Source organism: Panthera tigris, chromosome A2 (assembly GCF_018350195.1).
Source record: "Panthera tigris isolate Pti1 chromosome A2, P.tigris_Pti1_mat1.1, whole genome shotgun sequence".
NCBI lineage: Eukaryota > Metazoa > Chordata > Mammalia > Carnivora > Felidae > Panthera > Panthera tigris.
The window spans coordinates 153,336,228-153,356,669 of record NC_056661.1 but is presented as its reverse complement, the minus strand read 5'-3'; the positions used below and the strand labels follow the sequence as shown (position 1 = coordinate 153,356,669).

At 41.4% G+C, this 20,442-nt stretch overlaps 1 protein-coding gene across 2 annotated transcripts in view; it reads left to right on the top strand.

Annotated features, from left to right (window-relative positions):
• Positions 1-7,610: 7,610 nt before the first annotated feature.
• The window catches only part of KDM7A (lysine demethylase 7A), a 77,707-nt gene continuing 64,875 nt past the window's right edge, over positions 7,611-20,442 (top strand). Inside the window, exon 1 of one of the 2 annotated variants that reach the window (XM_042973571.1) lies at positions 7,611-7,890. In XM_042973571.1, the coding sequence (XP_042829505.1) occupies positions 7,697-7,890 (194 nt within the window). In that variant the 5' untranslated portion in view covers positions 7,611-7,696. The remainder of the gene's footprint in view (positions 7,891-20,442) is intronic. The other variant, XM_042973562.1, reaches the window with a different exon arrangement.

Genomic DNA, 20,442 nt, shown 5'->3' with positions numbered 1-20,442 from the left:
GGACTCACAATTGAACTAAATTTATAGACTTACTAGGCTGTAAATATAGTTACGCATAGGCCATAGGTGATATATGAGGAATTTAAAGACAATGAACAATATCTGTACTTATTACATATATATTTAATGCTGCAGTTTTCAGGTCACAAAAGAATTACCTGTCATTTGGGGTCAGTTTGAAAGAGATTCTTTGCATTTTAGAAATATTTATGTATAGGTCTTTAGGAGTGACTACTGATTATTATCAATCAGAAATGAGGATGAATTACCCCTGAACTAGGAATGGAAACAAAATTTAGTAAGAACTTGTCCATAATTTTCTATTATGGTATTTATCCAGTTTTTCTTTATATCTGCAGTTTTGTTAAACATACTGCCTTGGGTGCTTAAAAAGTGTTTGTGGTTGTTGGTACACTAGTGTTGGTACACTGTCTTATTCAATCCCTTTTAAAGATATACAACCTGACTTGTTTACTAGTAAGCACTATCTTGATTATTTAATTTGCTTCTTATAGCCTGAAAACTCTAAAACCAATATCTATATCTATATCTGTATCTATATCTATACTTATAAATATATACATCTACTTGAGATATATATATATAATATATATGAACACAGTAAATGTATATATATATATATATAAGTATATGTTTACTTGAATATATGTATAGTATATATGTACTTGATATATATGTGTAGACACACACACACACACATATATATATATATACACACACACATATATACATACATAACATACATACATACATGTGTACATATTACTTGATAGATACATCTACTTGCAGTGAGAGTAAAACTTCCTTATGTTGCTTGGAAAGTAAATTTTTAATATTTCAGAAATAGGGACGGTGAAGGACATAGAGCTTCTTTCAATGTTTGTCTGCCCTTTAGAACTAAACATGTCCTGATCTATCCCAGTCTGGATTAGCTGACCCTCCTACGTGCTGCTACAACTCTTTGTGTTTTTCTCCACCACAACACTTACCATAATGTGTTATGGTTTTTTTTTTTAAGTTTATTTATTTTATAAAAGAGAAAGAGACAGAGAGAGAGAAAATCCCAAGGAGGCTGCATACTGTCAGTGTAGAACCTGACACGGGCTCGACCTCACGAATCATGAGATCATGACCTGAACTGAAATCAAGAGTTGGACACTTAACTAACTGAGCCGCCCAGGTGTCCCCTGCTGTAGTTTTATATTTACTTGTTTATTTATTTATTTTTTTACAGTGAGAGCCCACTGGGGATAGAGGATGTGTGTTTCATCCCTGGTTTTCTTAGCAACTATCAGATGTATGTAGTAGCCAGTCACTCAATAATGATGAATGAATGGATGGATAAAATAAGTTACTTTACTTTTAAATTTAGCCAATCCCTCAGGCTAATAATGTTACACATATAGACACCGACCTGCATACTTTTCCAGACTTAATCATTAGTAATATGTTGCTCACCCCACCAGGCATACCTTCTTAAACTGCATCAAAGTGTCACAGAAATCAGAATGGGAAAGCATGATCTAGTGCCCTGCGTAGCTATATTTTAGCAACTGGGTTTGTATTTGAAACATGGAGACCTTGTAGGTAATGTACACAACAGTGTTTTGGAATAAACTCTATTTTTTAGAACAGTTTTAAGTAGTACAGAGTTTCCATATGCAAATACCAAGTTTTTCCTATTATTAACATCCTACATCTGTCTGATACGTTTATTGTAATTAATGAACTGATATTGATACATTATCTTTAATTAAAGCCCATGATTTATACAGATTTCTTTAGATTTAATCTAATGTGGTTTTTTTTTTTTTTCCCCCTGAGGATCCCATCAAGGGTACCACATCACATTTAATTGTCACATCTCCTTAGGATGCTCTTGGCTGTGACAGTTTCTCGGGTTTTGCTTGTTTTCATGATCTTGGCCATTTTGGGTAAACTGGTCAGGTACTTTGTAGAATGCCCCTCTGTAGGAATTTGTTTGATGTTTTTCTCATGGTTAGACTGGGGCACAAGTGGAGTTTTTTTTATAAGGATCTAACATGGTGGTTATCAACTTTTTTCTGCTTCCATGTTGTACACATGTGTGGCACACACCCATGAGTAACATCTCCCACTAGATGACAGATGGAGGGGTGGAGGCACAGTGTTAGGAGCACTTCGAAAACTTTCTGGATGTGCATATAGATAGTCTAAAAATGTGCCACTCCCTGTTCCTGTTTAGAAGAGCCATATTTGGGTTTTAGAGTTTAATGAAATAATGGTCCTATAGTACTTTGCTCTTTGGAAGACAGGTGAAACTCCAGAAGGCATTATAACAAGAAAAGAAACTGTAGAGATATTCAGAATAGGAAATCATTGACTACATAAGTATCATTTAACTTCTGAGCAGACTCAGGAAAGAGGCTGTATTATTAAACTTATGAAAAATTACAAAAATACAGAAAAGTTGAAAGACTAGTCCATTGAACATTCATGTACACATCATTACCCAGATTCAACAATGGCTAACGTTATTGTACTGTCTTCATTCATCTCCATCTTCTCCTTTTTTTCTAAATCTTTCAAAGCAAGTGCTGATGTCATAATGCTTCACTTTTAAAATATTTATTTATTTATTTATTTTTAAAAATAATGCTTCACTTTTAAAACCTCAGCATGTCTTCTAAAAATGAGGACATTCTTCTTTTTTTTTTTATTTTTTTTTAACGTTTATTTATTTTTGAGACAGAGAGAGACAGAGCATGAACGGGGGAGGGTCAGAGAGAGGGAGACACAGAATCTGAAACGGGCTCCAGGCTCTGAGCTGTTAGCACAGAGCCCAACGCGGGGCTCGAACTCACGGACCACGAGATCGTGACCTGAGCCGAAGTCGGCCGCTTAACCGACTGAGCCACCCAGGTGCCCCGAGGACATTCTTCTATAAAACTACAATACCGCATCACACCAAAGAATATGAATGTTTTCTTAGCATCATCTAATGCCCAGGTTATATTAAAATGTCCCCAATTATCCCCCAAACTGTCTTTTATAGCTAGTTTTTTTGGAATCAGGATCAAGGTTCATGAATTGCGCTTGGTTCTTTTCGTTCTTTTTTTTTTTTTTATTTGAGAGATAAAGCAAGAGAGAGAGCGCATGAGCAGGGGAAGGGTAGAGGGAGAGAGACAGAATCTTAAGCAGGCTCCATATTCAGCACGGAGCCCGATGTGTAGGGCTGTATCTTACAAACTTACTTGGCTGTGGGAACCCTGCAGTCCCCAGAATATTTCTTAGTGTTACTGCTCCACAGAATCACCATCAATGGGATACCTCTCACACTTGATACATCTGTCTTTGTTCAGGAGCCTTGAGGATAGGAGACCCTACCTACCCCTACCTTTGAGGGATGGGACTTTTATGTACCTTGGCAGGTTGATGAAGAAAACAAGTTGGGATAGGTAATTTCTTTCAGGACCCCAAATAAATAAATTGCATAGGACAAATGGTCTATAGCCTTCACCACCATAGAAGCATCCAGAGCTACTGCTAAATATTTTACTAATATCCCTTCTTTTGTTAAAAAATTTTTTTTCTCATTATTCAATTTTTTCCTGTAAGTATATAAAGTTTTGGGAAGCAGGCTCTTTCAGTTCCTGAATTTGTAAGAAGGAAATTATCCCCTAGAAAAAAAAGTATGGGTACTGGCTGAATATCTGGGTAACACACAAGTAGTATGCAAATTAAATTTTATGTATATAAAGGTACACAGTATCATCAGGATTGGGGGGTGGGTTTTGAACAGCATTTTGAAGAAAAAGGGAGAGAATAGCAGACATGATCATGGAGCTAGACAAATGTTGGTAGTAGTAGGAAGCAGAGTTGTTAGGTTGGAGAATATATTTCTTTTCACAGAAATGAGGGTTTAAGGACAAGTGCAGTGTTAAAAACAACCAACAGAGCAGCTTAGGTTTGATATGAAAAGTAAAGGTCTACTTCAGGTACTAGGGTATCTGCAAAGGAGAAAAAGGCGGAGGGAGCCCCACAGTCATTGCCGACCAATGCTAGCAGGGAGCTGGGTGTCTTTCTTCAAGATATTTTCTTTCGGAATTTCTCTCCCCCTTGACTTGGGATAATACTCTCGTAGGCTTCCCTTCTAACTCTCTAGATGCTCTTCAGTCCTATTATTGTCAATAAACAAGTAAAATAATTATTCATAGTTACAGCTAACAGCTATATGGGTTATTAGGCACTAAGAATTATGGCCAGCATTTTGTTATCTCCTTTAATGAACCCAACCCTGTGAAGCAGTTATTCTTATCATCCCCATTAAAATGAGAAAACTAAAACCCAACAGTACGTTGTCACAGAGATAATAGACTGTAGAATCTATGCTCTTAATTACCATGCATGGCGCTTGTCACTAAAATTTTGGCATTATTCAGACGTGTGGCCTTCATCCCTTTCTTCTCAAGGTCAAATACTTGTGTTTACAATTTCTTTAACCTTTCCTTACAGATCGTATGCCTTATAGTGTTTTTATTCTTGCTGATTTCTTGATGTACCTTTTAAAACGTTGCATTTCCAAACTAGACACTCCTCTAAGTAGGCCAGGAAGAAATACACAGAAATGATGTTAGTATACTTCTCATTGGATCCTATCAGCTGGGGCACAGTTTTGATTTGTCCCATTACCAATGGCCTTTAATCACTTAAGATGGTGTCTGCCAGACTCTCTCCACTGTAAAATTACTCTATTCCCCTTCATAATGAACAAGTATTTTGTGGGGACATAATCTGAAAGTATGTAAATATTCCAATCTTTTTCAAATTATCAGTTTATGTTATTTACATCTGTATGGTTTCCTGTGCTATTCAATAGGCTATAATACATTATTATCATTTTTTATTTTGAAGCTGGATTTGTCAAAGATTTGGCCAGTGGGACCCAAGTTGGCCTGTGTCCATTTAACATGCCCCATTATTCTTTGAGCATGTCCTTATTTTCTGGCACAGCCTGAGGCTCCAGGCTCATCCTGTACTTCTCTTCTCCAGTCCTGAAATCAGCCAATTTGCCAAAAAAGAAAAATAAGGAGAATGGTAGAGAAGCCAAGATCTGGGGGCACCCGGGTGGCCCAGTCTGTTAAGCATCTGACTTCGACTCAGGGCATGATCTCACAGTTCTTGGGTTGGAGCCCCGTGTTGGGCTCTGTGCTGACAGCTCAGAGCCTGGAGCCTGCTTGGGATTCTGTGTCTCCTTCTCTCTCTGCCCCTTCCCCGCTTGTGCTCTGTCTCTCTCTCTCTCTCAAAATTAAATAAACATTAAAAAAAAAAAAGCCAAGATCTGGACTAGATGTGCTCATTGTTTTGTTTTGTCACTACTCCCAGACTCTCTCAGTGGACAGAGTATATACTACTTAAACACCTATATAAATAATTGACACCTCCATTGTCAGTCCACTACCAAAAGGCTCATTCTAGTTTTCTTTCCATATATTTGTAACTCTCTTCCTTAATAGTGAGACATATGATTCCCATTTCCCTTATTTACTTATTGGATCAATACTCTTATATATAACCAATCTCCCACCACCAATACTGCCCCCTCTTCTGCTTGGCTGCTCTCTTCAACCTACCCAGGCTGATTTCCCAAGGTCAGATAGCCCCTCAGCAGGGAGAGGAGAGCACCCTGCACCGGACCAGGTCCCTGTGTGGATGCCCTTCTCACCCCAAATCCAACATGACAGCTTTGGCTGCCTCTCCTTCCCTTACACTCGGCTGTGCTATCCCCTAACAACACACATCCTCTACAATGTACTTGTAAAAATACATCATCTGGCAGACCCTGGGTGGCTCAGTCAGTTAAGCATCCAACCTCGGCTCAGGTGGTGATCTCCCAGTTCGTGGGGGCTCTGTGCTGATCGCTCAGAGCCTGGAACCTGCTTCGGATTCTATGTCTCCCTCTCACTGCCCCTCCCCCCCGCTCGTGCTCTGTGTCTGCCTTTCAAAAATAAGTGAACATTAAAACAAATTTAAAAATACATGATCTCTTTTGCTTGTTATGAAAACTCTGTGAGGTAGTATTACTATCCATAATTTTTCTTTGAACATATCTCCAAGGGATCTAGTTGAAGAGAAATGGAGTGACTCGCCCAACGTTGCACAGCTTATATATATGTAGGGTCTGAGTGTGGGGCTTCCACTCCATCATGCCTCTAAACATATGCCAAAATTACAGTAACTTTTTTCCTTTTTCTCCGGTATAAATGTTTCGAACGCATTCACTTTGTGGTCAACTCTGATTTCCAGGTGTTTCTTTGCCTGCAAAATACGTGCCAGGTAGTGGTGTGGAAGAAAAAGGATTGGCGCATAATCAAGAAACTGAAAGTTTAGCTCTAGCTCCGATCGGTGAGACTTCAGGCAAATTACTCACTTTCCTCGGTTATAGAAAGTAGGTTAGATCAGCGATTCTCTGTCGGGCTGGCTGAGATGGGAGCCATAGGGCTTTCCCCATGATAGAAATTACTACGAAATTCAGCTACAAATATCTGATTCAATAATCCTTAACGTGCCTTCCAATTCGCGTAGTTATGATTCCAAAGCATTCTTTCTCTATTCAGTACTTGTTAGCTGTTTTTATTCTTATCAATCTCACCTTTCATTCAAAAATATTTATTAATGGCCTGTTACGCGCCAGGTACCGTATTGTCTGGTTTTTTTTTGCAGTATTCCTTTCCCGAGGTGTCACTGTCATTTAGAATTTTATCCTTGTCTTCCGAACTTGGGACTCGAAAGCATTCGCATCTACGTCGTGTTATTTATAACACGCCAGAGTCCTTTCCAGTCCTTTCTCCACCCAGCACACTTCACGCTGGTCCCTCTCGGCTCGCTGACATTAATGAATTCCTCTTGAGAACCACCTCCTTCACCTATCAGCGGCTCCATCAACACTAATTCCCTAGCTGGTCGGTGGGAATTGGAGTGGGACGTTTTCGGGTCTGAGGAACTCCCCAGCACACTCGGGCACCTCGGCAGGGCTCGGCGTGCTGTTAAACCCTCGGCTCCGGCCCGCAAAGGTCGCAGGGAGGCTGCTAATTGCCTAAGGATTCTCCCCTCGTCGGGAGGTGGCCCTGGCGGGGCTCTAACTTCCTCGGTTTCCCTTCCCGGCGCACAGACGCAGCGTGTGCCGCTCTCCACTGCGCAGGAACTTCCCCGGCCTCAGCTCGCACTCAGAAACGCCGAAGCCGGCTTTTCGCACGCTCCCGCCGTCCTCCTCCTGTGGCCGCGCTCCCTGCGCCGCCGCGCGTGTCCTCAGGGAGCCTCTGCCTCCCTCCGCCTCCCCCGCCCCGAGTGCCCTTCAGCGGGTCCCCCCCCCCCCTCCCAGCGCCCCCGCCCGGCCGACGCGAGGGGAACGGGGCGCGCGCGCCGGCGGCGGGACGACGTGCGCGAGACGCACGGCCCCGCGCGGAGCGCCGGAAGGAGCCGGGCCGGAGCCTCGCGCGTCGTGCGCGCGCCGCCGCCCGCCCCCAGGCCCCGGCAGCGACCTCGCGCGCGCGCACTGAGGCGCCGCCGCCGCCGCCGCCGCCGCAGCCGCCGCGGCTGCTGCTCCGGCTGCTGCAGGAGGCGGCGCTGGCTGGCGGCTGCGCTCGCTCCAGTCGGCGAGCGGAGCAGCGAGCGAGCGTGTGTGTGTTTTTTAAAGATGGCCGGAGCGGCGGCGGCGGTGGCCGCGGGAGCAGCAGCTGGAGCCGCCGCGGCAGCCGTGTCGGTGGCGGCTCCGGGCCGGGCCTCGGCGCCCCCGCCGCCCCCGCCGGTGTACTGTGTGTGCCGGCAGCCGTACGACGTGAACCGCTTCATGATCGAGTGCGATATCTGCAAGGACTGGTTCCACGGCAGGTAAATAAACCCCCTCCAGCCCCGCCGCCGCCGCCGCGGACGGCCACGGGCCAACCGCCGCCGCCGCCGCGCCGGCCGCCCGCGCCCCCCTCCGCCCGGCCGCGGCGCCGAGCGCCGAGGGGCCCCAGCTCCGAGCCCCCGGCCCGGGCAGCGGGGCGCGCGGGGCCCCGGGCTCGCCGGGCGCTGGGCGGGCTGAGGGGGGCCGGTGGGATCTCCCGGCCGGGAGAAGAGTCGCCACAACAAACGGGAACAAAGGGGGCCGGCCGAGAAGTTGGCAGGGGGAGACCGGGGCGAGGGGACGCGGCCGGGGCAGGCGCCGGCGGAGGCGGCGGGCGGAGCGCCGGCGGGGCCCGCCGCCCCTCGCGGCGCCCGCAGCCCGGCCGCCGCCCCGCCCGCCCGGGGCTCCGGCCCGGAGTCGCCGCCCGGCCGGCCGCCCTGCTCGGCTGGCCGCAGCGCCTTCCTTCCGGGCGGCGACCGGCTCGCCCCAGCTCAGGGTCTCCAGAATTTGCCCTCTTCCCCTCCCCCTCCGCGGTCCCCGTCGCGCCCCCTTCCCCGGTCTTTATCAAACTTCCTCGGCCGCGGGACACTGGGACGGGGGCGTCGGCAGCGCCAGCCCGGCGAGGCTCCGAGGAGTAAACAGAGCAACAGATGAGGCACTCTCGGGGACTTAAAAGATGCCAGTCGGAAGTTTGGGGCCGGGGGTCCCGGGCGGGGCGGCAGGTCGGCTCTGACCGTGCCCCCCACCCGCCGCCCCAGCACACCCGGTCCTGGCGGGGGTGGAGTGGTCAGCGGGGCCCGAACGACAGCCTCTGGTCCCCAACCCCCTGAGTCGCCCCCGCGCCGCAGCTCAAACTTTACAAAGAGTGAAATTTCCCGTCGCCCAAGGAGCCGGCGACACCCGGACGGCCGGGGGCTCGCATCCGGGGGGCCTGGTGCGGGCGAACTTTGGCCGGCCGGTGGGCACTTTGGGTCGGGTGGCGGGGGCGGCGAGCGTCGCCCTCTGCCTCCGCAGCCACCTGCGTTTCGGGTTTGACGTTTGTGAGAGCTCGGGCCGCCTCCGCCGCCAAGCCGTCGACTCGTGTGTTTTGTAATCAAAGTGTGAGGCTAATAAAGGGCGGCGCCACAGCCTCTTGACTCCGGCGTGGGAGGGATTCGCAGGCATTTAAACAAAGAAACTAGTTGGGGTTGGGCTCCCAAAGTCCTTATTTGGGTGTTGTGGCAAAGCCTGCGGTCACCTTTAGGTGAAGCAGGTTACGCGAGCACCGTTTGGCGTTGTATCTTGGCGAGAGTACGCTCACGGCTAATAGCAGATATGGTGACTGTGATTGTAGGAAGTGTCCTTTGATTGACAGCAGGACATTTAAATACAGCCTCCGCTCCCCCTCCCCAATTTTACAGAAACACTGCACGACCAGGCCAGATGTCTTAGTCTCCCTCTACTGGCCCTGGGAGAGAAAACCGCTTCTGTTACAGCGTTCTTTGCAGTGTTTAGTGCTAGGTACAGTTAGTTTTACTTCATCTTCAAGTAGTTTTATTTAATCAGGTTGCACAATTCTGACAGCGACAACAATGACCACCCCCCCCCCCCTGCCAAATTGTCACTGTAAAAGAAGGACAGCGTCCTAATTTTGTATATCAGGTAATCTTTCACAGTCTGGTCTATGCTAAGGGAATATTATTACAACTTTGGAACATGTAATTAAGAATAAATTACCCAGCCTTCTTTTTTATTATTCCAAAGCGATTTTTTTTTCTGTATTTTGATTATATGTAAAGCCGAAATTTGAACATACCAAATTTTGCCAGTTCTATTTCTATATCCTCTGTTCCCATAACATATTCTAGGCAACCGGAGTAGATTATCCAAAAATCTAGGTTACATATAGAATAAAACCAGGATCCCTGGTGATTATGTAAATAGTTACTTTTTTCAAAAAACTATTTTAGCTGCATAAGAAATTTGTTCTATTGTGCGATGTAGAGATGTGATACATTAATAAATTTTAGACTAGAATTTTCTTAAATCTTAATTTAGGCAATTTAACACTATAGCCATGAAAAGCTGCAGGTAGGTTATGGAGAATTTTGTAACATTTAAGTATAAATTTGAAAACAGAAGTTTGAAGGGAAAATAAAGAGGGCATATATTGAAGGAGGGAGAGTGAGACCAAAACATAAATTTATCACATAAATTTGTGTGACTTCATATCTGTGGAAGTGACTCTGAAATGTTTTGTTTTGTTTTGTTTTTTGACCAGCAGTCCTTGAGAATTTTAATGTGGTTCAGATGTCACAAGTTAGAAAATTTAGTAATAACGCCCTGCCATGCAAAAGCAACATCTTCTTAGCAAGTTTCTTAATCAAGTATGGGTAATTTGAGCAACATTTGAGAAAATAATGTTTATTGTACCATAAAAATGAGTGGTGGTTTTCTTGAACACCTCAAAATATTCTTTATGTATTAATTATTAAACAAATAATCATTTGCTGAAGTGAGAATTGGCCACTCAGATACTAAGGTATAGTTTTAATCTTCATGCTCCGCTTTCCTTTGGTTTCCAGGAGTGGTCTGTCTGCAGAGGAGGAGGGAGTGGGAGGGCTGATACAGAGAATTACCTTTACCAGGATAATTTCTTGATGATTTTATTTCTTTAAGTAGAAGAATTTTTTGAACTCAAGGGATCAGTGTTTTGGTATAAATTTGAGTTTACTCTATCTGGAGTTTCTGACATCTGGAAATCTGAAAAGTTTTTGCCCTCATTTAGCCTGACAGGGAGAGAGAGGCCCTTCCTTCATGCCATTTCAGCCAGGCTGCAGAGTGGGTGGAACCAGCTTCCTCCACGTTTGAAGCTGTTGAACTACCGTATCCTTGGTGTTCAGGAATTCTTTCACTCCTCCTCTGGCTAAGCCTTTTTTCTAAGTGGGCGGGGAAAAGAACACTTGCCAGGGTACAATGTGTAATTGATATCCTAAGGATGGTGAGCTGAAGAATTAACAGGATTTTCTTATGAAGGTTCCTTCCAGCCTAGAGATGGAGTTCTTCCTCTCGGGAGTCCTTGGTGGAAGTAAGACAATGGAAATCTTTCCTGATAATGTCTCACCCCCTGATCTCTAGGCTCGAGGTCTTTCACATAGTACTCTCAATTTCATCCTATACAAAACTGCGTCACTGCCCTATTAAATTGGATTATATCTTCTGTCTCCCCATAAGAATGTAAACACCTTTGTTTACTAGTCCTTTTAGTGTTGTATTCTCTTTGATTGACAAAATCAATATGGAAAAAATGGGGAGTACAGAAAAATATCAAGAGTACGAAAGTACCCATGTCTTCCAGGGATTACCACTATTTTAACATTTAAGGGATATGCATAGATTTAAAAAACTGGAATTCATTTTATTCATTCCACTGTTAACTTTGCTAACATATGTTTTTTCCTGTGTCTGTGATGTTCTTTAAAAACAGTTTCAGTGGCTGCATAATGTTTAATTTCATAGAGGTACAGTATGTTTTCACATCATTCCCCTTTTAGTTTTTTACCTTATTTACTGCTACTACTTGCAATTCCTAATGATGGATGGTTGACATCCTTCTAAACCATTGTGAGCATCTCTAATATGTCCATAGAATAAATCACATGCATTAATACATGCAAAACACTTAGAAGTCTGGCACTTGTAAGTATCCGATAAGAAATTTCCTTGAAGTAGAATTATTCGTCTCAGGGCACAGATATTTTCAAGCTTCTGGTGCCTGTTGCCACATTGTCCTCCAGAAAGGTTATTCCAGTTTACACTCTCACCAGCACTGCCCACTTCTAGTTCCCTGTGTCATCCGTAGTCTAAAGTATTATTAAACCCTTCCCCCAGAACCAATCAAACATTTCGCCAGTCTGCAGATAATATTTCCACCAAAAGACATACCGAAGATTGTTTGCAGCTGTACTATTCATATTATCTCCAAACTGAAACAGCCTGAATGTCATCAACAGTGGATTTGATAAATTGTGGTATATTCATAAGAGAGAGTGCTACCCAATGATTAAAAAAGGAATGCACTATTGATGCATGCAATAACATGGGCAAATGTCACAGATATAAAGTTGAATGAAAGAAGCCAGGCACAAAAGCAACTACTGTTTGAACCTACTTATATGAAGTTCAAGTACAGGAGTAATTGGGTGAGAGAAGTCAGACTGGTGCTTACCTCTCTGGGGCTGTTTACTGAGAGGAGACCCAACCAAGAGAGCTTCTGAAGTTCAGGAAATGTGTATCTTGATCTTGGGTGGTGGTTACATAAATGTACGCAGTTGTAAAAATTCACTGAGATGTATGTGCACTGGAGATCTTTCTTTTTAAGTTTACTTATTTTGAGAGAGAGAGAGAGGAAGGGAGAGAATATGAATGAATGAATATGAATATATACTGGGCAGGCTCCACATTGTCAAGGGCAGAGCCTGCCCAGTGTAGGGCTCGAATCCACCAACTAACTCGGAGATCATGACCTGAGCTGAAGTTGGATGCTTAACCGACTGAGCCCCTTGGGCTCCCCTAAATAATTGTCTTTTTTTTTTTTTTTTTAAACACGAGAGAGAGAGAGAGAGTGCACATGCACATGAGTGAGGGGCAGAGGGAGAAAGAGACAGAATCTTAGACAGGCTCTGAGCTCAGCGTGGAGCCCAACTTAGGGCTCTATCCCATGACCCTGGGATCATGACCTGAGATGAAGTCAAGAATCAGCTGCTCAACCAACTGCACCACCCAGGCGCCCCCTGCACTGGAGATTTTTTAAAAACGATTTTATTGTTGAAGTGTACTTCAAAATTTAAAAAGTTAGTAATTTGCCAATTTGGTAGCTGATGTATGGTATTTTGCGATTTTTTTTCTTGTCCCCGTCTTTAATGGGATTGCCGCCTGTGTTTTATTGTTGAGTATGATGTTGGCTTTGGCTCCGGGTTTGTGGTATGCGTGGTGCTGTTCTTGGTGCTAGGAGTATAGCAATGAAGATGATGTTCCTTGCTGTCTTGTAACTTATATTCTAGTGGGGGAAGATAGATGAGTATATATTACAAAAGAAAAGGAAATTGACCTAGGAAAAAAGAAAGGCTGGGAAGTAGTATAAAAGGCCGCTTTTATATGGTGTGATTATGGAAGGCCTTGAGGAGACATTTGAACACAAGAATATTTTTTATTTTGCTCAGGTATATTTTGAATAGAGGAGTAAACGATTTGACTTAACCTTTAAAAGCTTCATTCTGGCTGCTATGTGGAGAATAGACAGAGAGGCAAAGGTGACAGGCAGACCAGGAAGATGGCTGTTGTAATCATCCAGGTGAGAGGACTTTAAAAGTTGGAATCAATTTTGGTAATTTTCAGATGTCATAAAAGAATGAATGAAAAGCTTCGTTTATGAGAAAAGAAAAATTTTATCTAGAATAGTGCTATTTGGTAGCAGTTTCTCAGGTCCTCACCTGAAGTCATCGGAGTCCTGGAATTCACTCAGACACTATTGAATGCTTTATACCAAGTGCTAGGCACTGTTGTGTTAGATGTATTAATTAGCTCATCTATTTCTCATAGTCACCTTGCTGGATAAGGGTTATTGTTATCCTTATTTTACAGATGGGATCTGAGGGTTAGAGAGGTTACTAACTCTTCCAGCGTCCAAAGCTAGAAGGTCTTAGAGCTAGCATCTGAATTCAGGTGAGCTGACTCCTGAGCTCGCTCTCTTGACCAGTAGTGGGCGGTATTGGGTTTCTTCCCCCTTGTCTGTTTTTATCCTGGGATGGGGTGAGGGGGGGCATTGGTGGAATAGATGGAACAGTTTCCAGAGAGATACATCTATAAACATTGTACTTTTGTTTTTGTTCTTTATTAAGTTATTGTCTTTGGCATGAATATATTAAAAACGATCATAACTGCTTTGGGAGTGGCACTTATAAAATATTTGAGAAGTTTTATAACTTTGTTTTCACGCTTGTTATAATGGATTTCTTATTTTTATTTACTTCTTTATTTCTTGTTACTTTATTACTTTTTACATTAGGGATAAAAATTATTTTTAAAATTTATTTTATATATCTTCTTAAAGGTGAAATTACTTCTAGTGTTACGACATAAACTTACCAGGTGAACGTGTATTTCCCTATAAGAAAATGAAAAGCCCATTTGAGGAACTTATCAATATCTTTTTTTTCCAAAGTTTTATTTATTTATTTTGAGAGAGAATGAGCATGCATGCGCATGAGTGTGTGTGTGTGGGGGGGGGGGTAGGGATAAAGGGAGGGAGAGAGAATCCCAAGTGGGCCCCAAGCTATCAGTGTAGTGCCTGACTCAGGGCTTGAAATCATGAACTGTGAGATCATGACCTGAGCTGATATCAAGAGTCAGATGCTTAACCAACTGAGCCACCCAGAAGCCCCCGCCGCCCCCCACCACCCCGCCACTTTCTTTTTGAGATGACAGTTTATCATAAGAAAATATATGAGCATTCTTTTCATGTGTTTGACTTATAAAAGTGAATATATGTGTACTTGATTTTGCTATTGAACAAAATCTGTTTTGATGTGGGAGTCATCTCAGGCTGCTTGGAGGCAGTGACATAGTTCTCTCATCAACTTTTTTTTTTTTCTTTTTTTCTTTTTTAACTCTCAGTTTGGGGAAGATTTCTGCTTGGTATGCTCTCATATCCTGTGTTCTTAGGTATGAAATTGATTTTACTGAATATCCAAGGGGAAGAATGCCTTTATATTTGATCTGAAATGGGGATTTAAGAATAATGGAACAGGTGTAGAGGAATTTGATTATGAAGCAAGCTTTACTTGGTTTGAGCAATTCAAACCCCACAATAATTTGCACAGCTTTTGAACAGTTGACCAGTGTTGATCTTGCAGCTGCTACCAAGTTTCTGATTCTTTTTGGAAGTGACATTTTGTTACTATAGTGATTGTTTACTTTTCCATTAATACTATTAGTATTATACTTTTCCATTAATTATGGTGTGAATTAATAGAAACTTGGATGATTTTTGTGTGTGTTTCTGTGAGTCCTGGTTCCTTTTATTGGAGACTGGTTTTTAGAAAGGAAGGTCTGGCATTAGATGGGCTTTTTGCTTGTAGGCGTTCTCCATGACCAAGCTAGGAAATTTATTATGCATACACAACTGTATTTGTTTCTGTTCCATCTATCTGTATGTTTTAAAACCTACGAGTTTTCATAATCATAACTTTGATGCTAATTTAATACTACAGAGTTCAGTTTAGCCTTCTCCCTTTCCTTACTTTTAACTTTTTTGTCCAGCAGTGGGTTGGACAGTCTAGCTCTTATTATCTCCAATATAGTTATGTTTTCTTCCATCCTAGTATATACATAAAGTAGTTCTAGAATTGCTAAACCACACTGTTGTCATAGATTTACTAACTAAATTATAGCATTTATTTGTGGTTCTTTTTGTTTTTAGCCTTATACCTACAATATCTTTAGCTTTATAATATCAAATATGTATCTATAATATCTAGCCTATACTTTCTAGCTATCTATAACATCTAGTCAAACACTGTTTTCCACACTTAGGTTCTGTTCTTTTATCCCCCAATTTAGTGTGTCATGTCATTTATTTGTAATACAGTTGGGTTTATATGTTACTATTTGTGTTGCATTTTGGTTTCCTCCCACATCCTGGTTGGTTTAATTGTTGGTTTATACTTTGAGTACGTAAAGTATTACCATGATTCTGAGAAGTCAGAGTTACGTGAAAAGGTGTACTCAGAAGGGTCACACCCTGTTCATCTCTCCAGTACCTTTGCATCTCTTTTCCAGCTACCTCTCTTTAGTTTCTGATTTATCCGTTGTGGAGTTTTTGTTTTCCCACAAAATGTGGGAAGATTAATGTGTATTTTCTTGTATCTATTTACTTTACACACAGGGTGGCTTATGATGAGTACTCTTCTTTGTTTTTTTTTTCACTTAAGAATACATACTGGAAATCATTCCATGTCCGTTCATAGAGCTCTTCCTTATTCTTTTTAACAGCTGTATAGTACTCCTTTGTGTGGATGTTCCCTGTTTTATTCATCCATTCTCTTGTATATGGGCAGTTAGATTGTTTATAGTATTTTGTGATTACAAATGGCTACCAAAAAAGTATAACCTTGTGCATATGTATTTTCATATTGTTGGAGGTATATTCAGGTTAGATTAGCAGAAGTAGGTTTACTTGGTCAAAAGATAAGTGCATATATTGTTTGTTAAGATTATCAGATTTCCCTCCAGAATTGTTGCACCATTTTGCAGTTCCACCAGCAGGATATGAGAGTGCATCTTTCCCCATGTTCTTGCCATCAGAATGTTGTCATGTTTTTTAATCTTTGCCAATCTGATAGGTGAAAAATAGTATCTCTGTGTGTTTCCCTAATTATAAATGAATTTAAACAACATTTCATATATTTGAGGGCATTTTCTTTTTTTGAAGATTGTTTATAACTTTTTCTGACTCTGTCAGGTTTTTGGAGCTCTTTACATTTTAGGAATGTTAGCCCTTTGTGGCATATGTAAATATTCCTTCCATGGTCATAGTTATTTTTATAATTTTGCCTGTGGTGATGTTTTTTATGCCATGCAAATGTACACACACACACACACACACACACACACACACACACACACATCACATATATAGTCTTATTTACCAGTCTTTTATTGGTTCTGGATTTTGAGTCATAATTAGCAAGCTTTTCTCTACCCCAAGGTTAAAAAGGATTTTAACGGTTTTCTTTGAGAACTTGTATGGTTCTTTGTTCTTTTACATTTATATCCCTAATACATTTGGAAGTTATTCTTGTATATGGTATGAAATAGGGATATAGTTTTATTTTTTTCTAAATAAATTTTCCTAACTGTCGCAGCACTATTTATTGAAAAGTTCTTATTTGCCCCGGTAATTTGACATGCTACCTTTATCAGATATTGAAATTCTGTATATATGTGAATCAGTTTCTCCCCTTTCTGTTATTTTCCACTGATCTGTTTATCTACTCTTATACCACTACCATACTTTTAAGTATGGCTTTTATTGTATGTTTTAAAGTCTGGTAACACCAGTCCCAGCCTTGCAGTTAGTTATTTTCAGTGTTTTTCTGGCTATTCTTGGGGGTGTATTTTTCCATATGAACTTCAGGAGCAACTTGTCTAATTTCATTAAAAGCTTGTTGATTATTTGAAAGCAAGAAACAGACTCTTAATTATAGAGAACAAACTGATGGTTACCGGAGGAGGGTGGATAGGTGAAATAGGTGATGGGGATTTAAGGAGTGCCCTTGTTGTGATGAGCATTGGGTGATGTATGGAGTTGTTGAATCACTACATTGTATACCTGAAACTACTATAACACTGTTATGTTAACTAATTGGAATTAAAATTAAAAGTTAAAAAAAAAAAAGGCTTGTTGATATTTTACTGGTATTACATTGAATTTCTAAATTAGGGAGAATGGACATTGTAATCCCAAGAACAGGGATGTCTCTTTATTTAGGTCTACTTAATGTGACTATCAGATAGGTTTAAATGTTTTTTTTTTTTTTTTCTGAAGATTTTGCAAGTTTATAAGTTTATTCCTATATATTGTTTTCTTTGTTACTGTTGTAAATGGGCTTTTCTCTATCATTTGCTTGCTAATTGGTTATTGGTTGTATATATGAAGATTTGACTTTGGGAGTTACTTTTATTTCCAGCTATTTTACTAAAAGAATTGTTTGAGTTCGTTGTATTATCAGTTCACTAGAGGTCCCTATCATACCTATTCTGCCTCTAAATGAATTCTCTTATCTAATTGTACAGGCTTATCCCACTTGCAATATTAAATAGTGGTGGAGATAGTGGACATCCTTTCTTTGTTCTTGATTTTAGTGGAAAGGCCTCTGTTTCTTCATTAAATTAGATACTAGCTTTAGGCATAATTTATCCTATTAAGAGTCTCTTAGGTTTTTTTTTTTAATGTTTTTATCGTGAATGAATATTGAATTTGTCAAAAGACTTCTTCAGCATCTATGAAGAGAACCGTATGCTTTCCCTCTTACATCTGTTAATATACACATATTTTTAAGTGTACCTTATCATTAGCTGGCTGGGAAGAATAGCCTTGTGGGAAAATATTCTTCACTACAGTGTTCAGTAGTGGATATTTAAGTTGTATTCCTGTGATGCTTTGTACTTAAGTTTAAAAATATTATTCTTATGTGGGTCTTGAGAAACTTAACAGAAAACCATGGGGGAAGGGAAGGGGAAAAAAATATAGTTACAAACAGAGAGAGAGGGAGGCAAACCACAAGAGACTCTTAAGTACAGAGAACAAACTGAGGGTGGAGGGGGGAGTGGGGAGAGGGAAAATGGGTGATGGGCATTGAGGAGGGCACTTGTTGGGATAAGCACTGGATGTTGTATGTAAGCCAATTTGACAATAAATTGTATTTAAAAAGAAAGATAAAAATATTATTCTTATCTAAATTTTAAAATACCACTGCTTTTGGTCATTTTTAGTATTAAACAAAATTGATGAATCGAAGCGACATAAAGGGACAGTTATACACTGAGCAACTAAATGAATATAATAGGAATCTCTAAAGCATTATTAATGATTCAGGAATATCTCTAAAGCAGCATTTTCTAATCTGTGTTTTGTGAACCCCCGGGGTTTAAAGTATCCTGGGAGTTTCTTTTAATTTGTCTTGGAAAAAGAGGAATAGCGTGTGTGTGTGTGTGTGTGTGTGTGTGTGTGTGTGTGTGTGTGTGTTTAATGCATTAGTTTGAGTGCCTCTGAGTGACATTCATAGGATAGTTAGTGGAAACCAGTTGAATGTTACCAAGATTGAGTTACTGGGTTGGCTTGTCATTCAGCTGAGTGCTGCTAGTTACCATGATGGTCTTGACTTTAATTTTTGTTTTTTCTAGAGAAGATTTCAAACATACACAAAAGTAGACCGAATAATACAATGTGTTCCCAGGTAACCATCACTATGCTTCAGTGATTATCAATTCATGACCAGTCTTGTTTCATTGAACTCTCCCTCTTCCCTTGCATTTTTTGTATTAAGATTTAAAAAAACTTTTAAGTAATCTCTCGCCCAAAACATGGGACTTGAACTTACAACCCCGAGATCAAGAATTGCATGCTCTACTGAACCAGCTAGGCGCCCCTGCATTTAGTTATTTTGAAGCAAATTCATGACAAATCATTTGTGAATATTTTAGCATGTGTATCTGTAAGATAAGGCATCTTATAGAAAAATACCGTATCACAACTAAAAATAATTGACAATTCCTTAATTTCATGAAATAGTCATTGTTCAAATTTTCACTTGTCTCAAAAATGTCATTAACTTTTTTTTTTTACTGTTTGTTTGAATCAGGATCCAAATATAGTCCACAAGTCTTTTAATCTGTAGCAGTAGTTCTCAACTGGATAGGTTTTGTCCCCCACCAGAAGATACTTGGGAATATCTAGAAACACTTTTGGTGGCACCGGGGTTTGGGGCCGGTGGATGGAGAGGGGGGATTGCTGCTGGAGTCGAGTAGGTAGAGGGCAGGGATGCTGTTAAACATCCGTGCACAGCACGGCCCCCACGAGAAAAAATTATCCATCCCTAAGTGTCACTAGTGCTGCTTTTGGAAAACCCTCATCTACAGATTTTCCTCATGTCTCTTATTTTCCCCTTGCAATTTGTTTTTGGTCAGCAGTGCTCTTTTATCCTGCAAAGTTTTCCACTTTCTGGATTTTGCTTATTACATCCCTGCTGCATCTTTTAACATATTCTTCTCTTTCCTGTAAATTGGTAGTTGGATCTAGAGAAGCTTGATCAGATTCAGTTTTTTCCCTTCAAGAATATTTTATAGGGGTGCCTGGGTGGCTCAGTCCGTTAAGTGTCCAACTCCAGTTCGGCTCAGGTCATGATCTCGTGGTTCATGAGTTCAAGCCCTGCATTGGGCTCTGTCCTGACAGTGCGGAGCCTGCTTGGGATTCTCTCTCTGTCTCTCCCTCTGCCTGTCTCTCTTTCAAAATAAATAAATAAATAAATTTAAAGAATATTTTATAAGTGGGAGGTATAGTCTTCCATCAGGAAGCATAAAATGTTTGATTTCTCTTTTTGTCATGTTTACTGCCATTGACCAATGTCAGTATCCATTCATTTATTTATGAGTGGTTCCAAAATGATGATAATTTACTTACGTAATTCTTTTTTATTTACTAGTTAGAATACTTCCATAAAGAGAAGATTTTTCTTTTTTTTTTTTAATTTTTTTTTTTTAAACGTTTATTTATTTTTGAGACAGAGAGAGACAGAGCATGAACGGGGGAGGGTCAGAGAGAGGGAGACACAGAATCTGAAACAGGCTCCAGGCTCTGAGCTGTCAGCACAGAGCCCAACGCGGGGCTTGAACTCATGGACCGCGAGATCATGACCTGAGCCAAAGTCGGCGGCTTAACCGACTGAGCCACCCAGGCTCCCCAAGAGAAGATTTTTCTTTATCTACCCCTTTGGTTACCTAGTGGTATAGTTTGT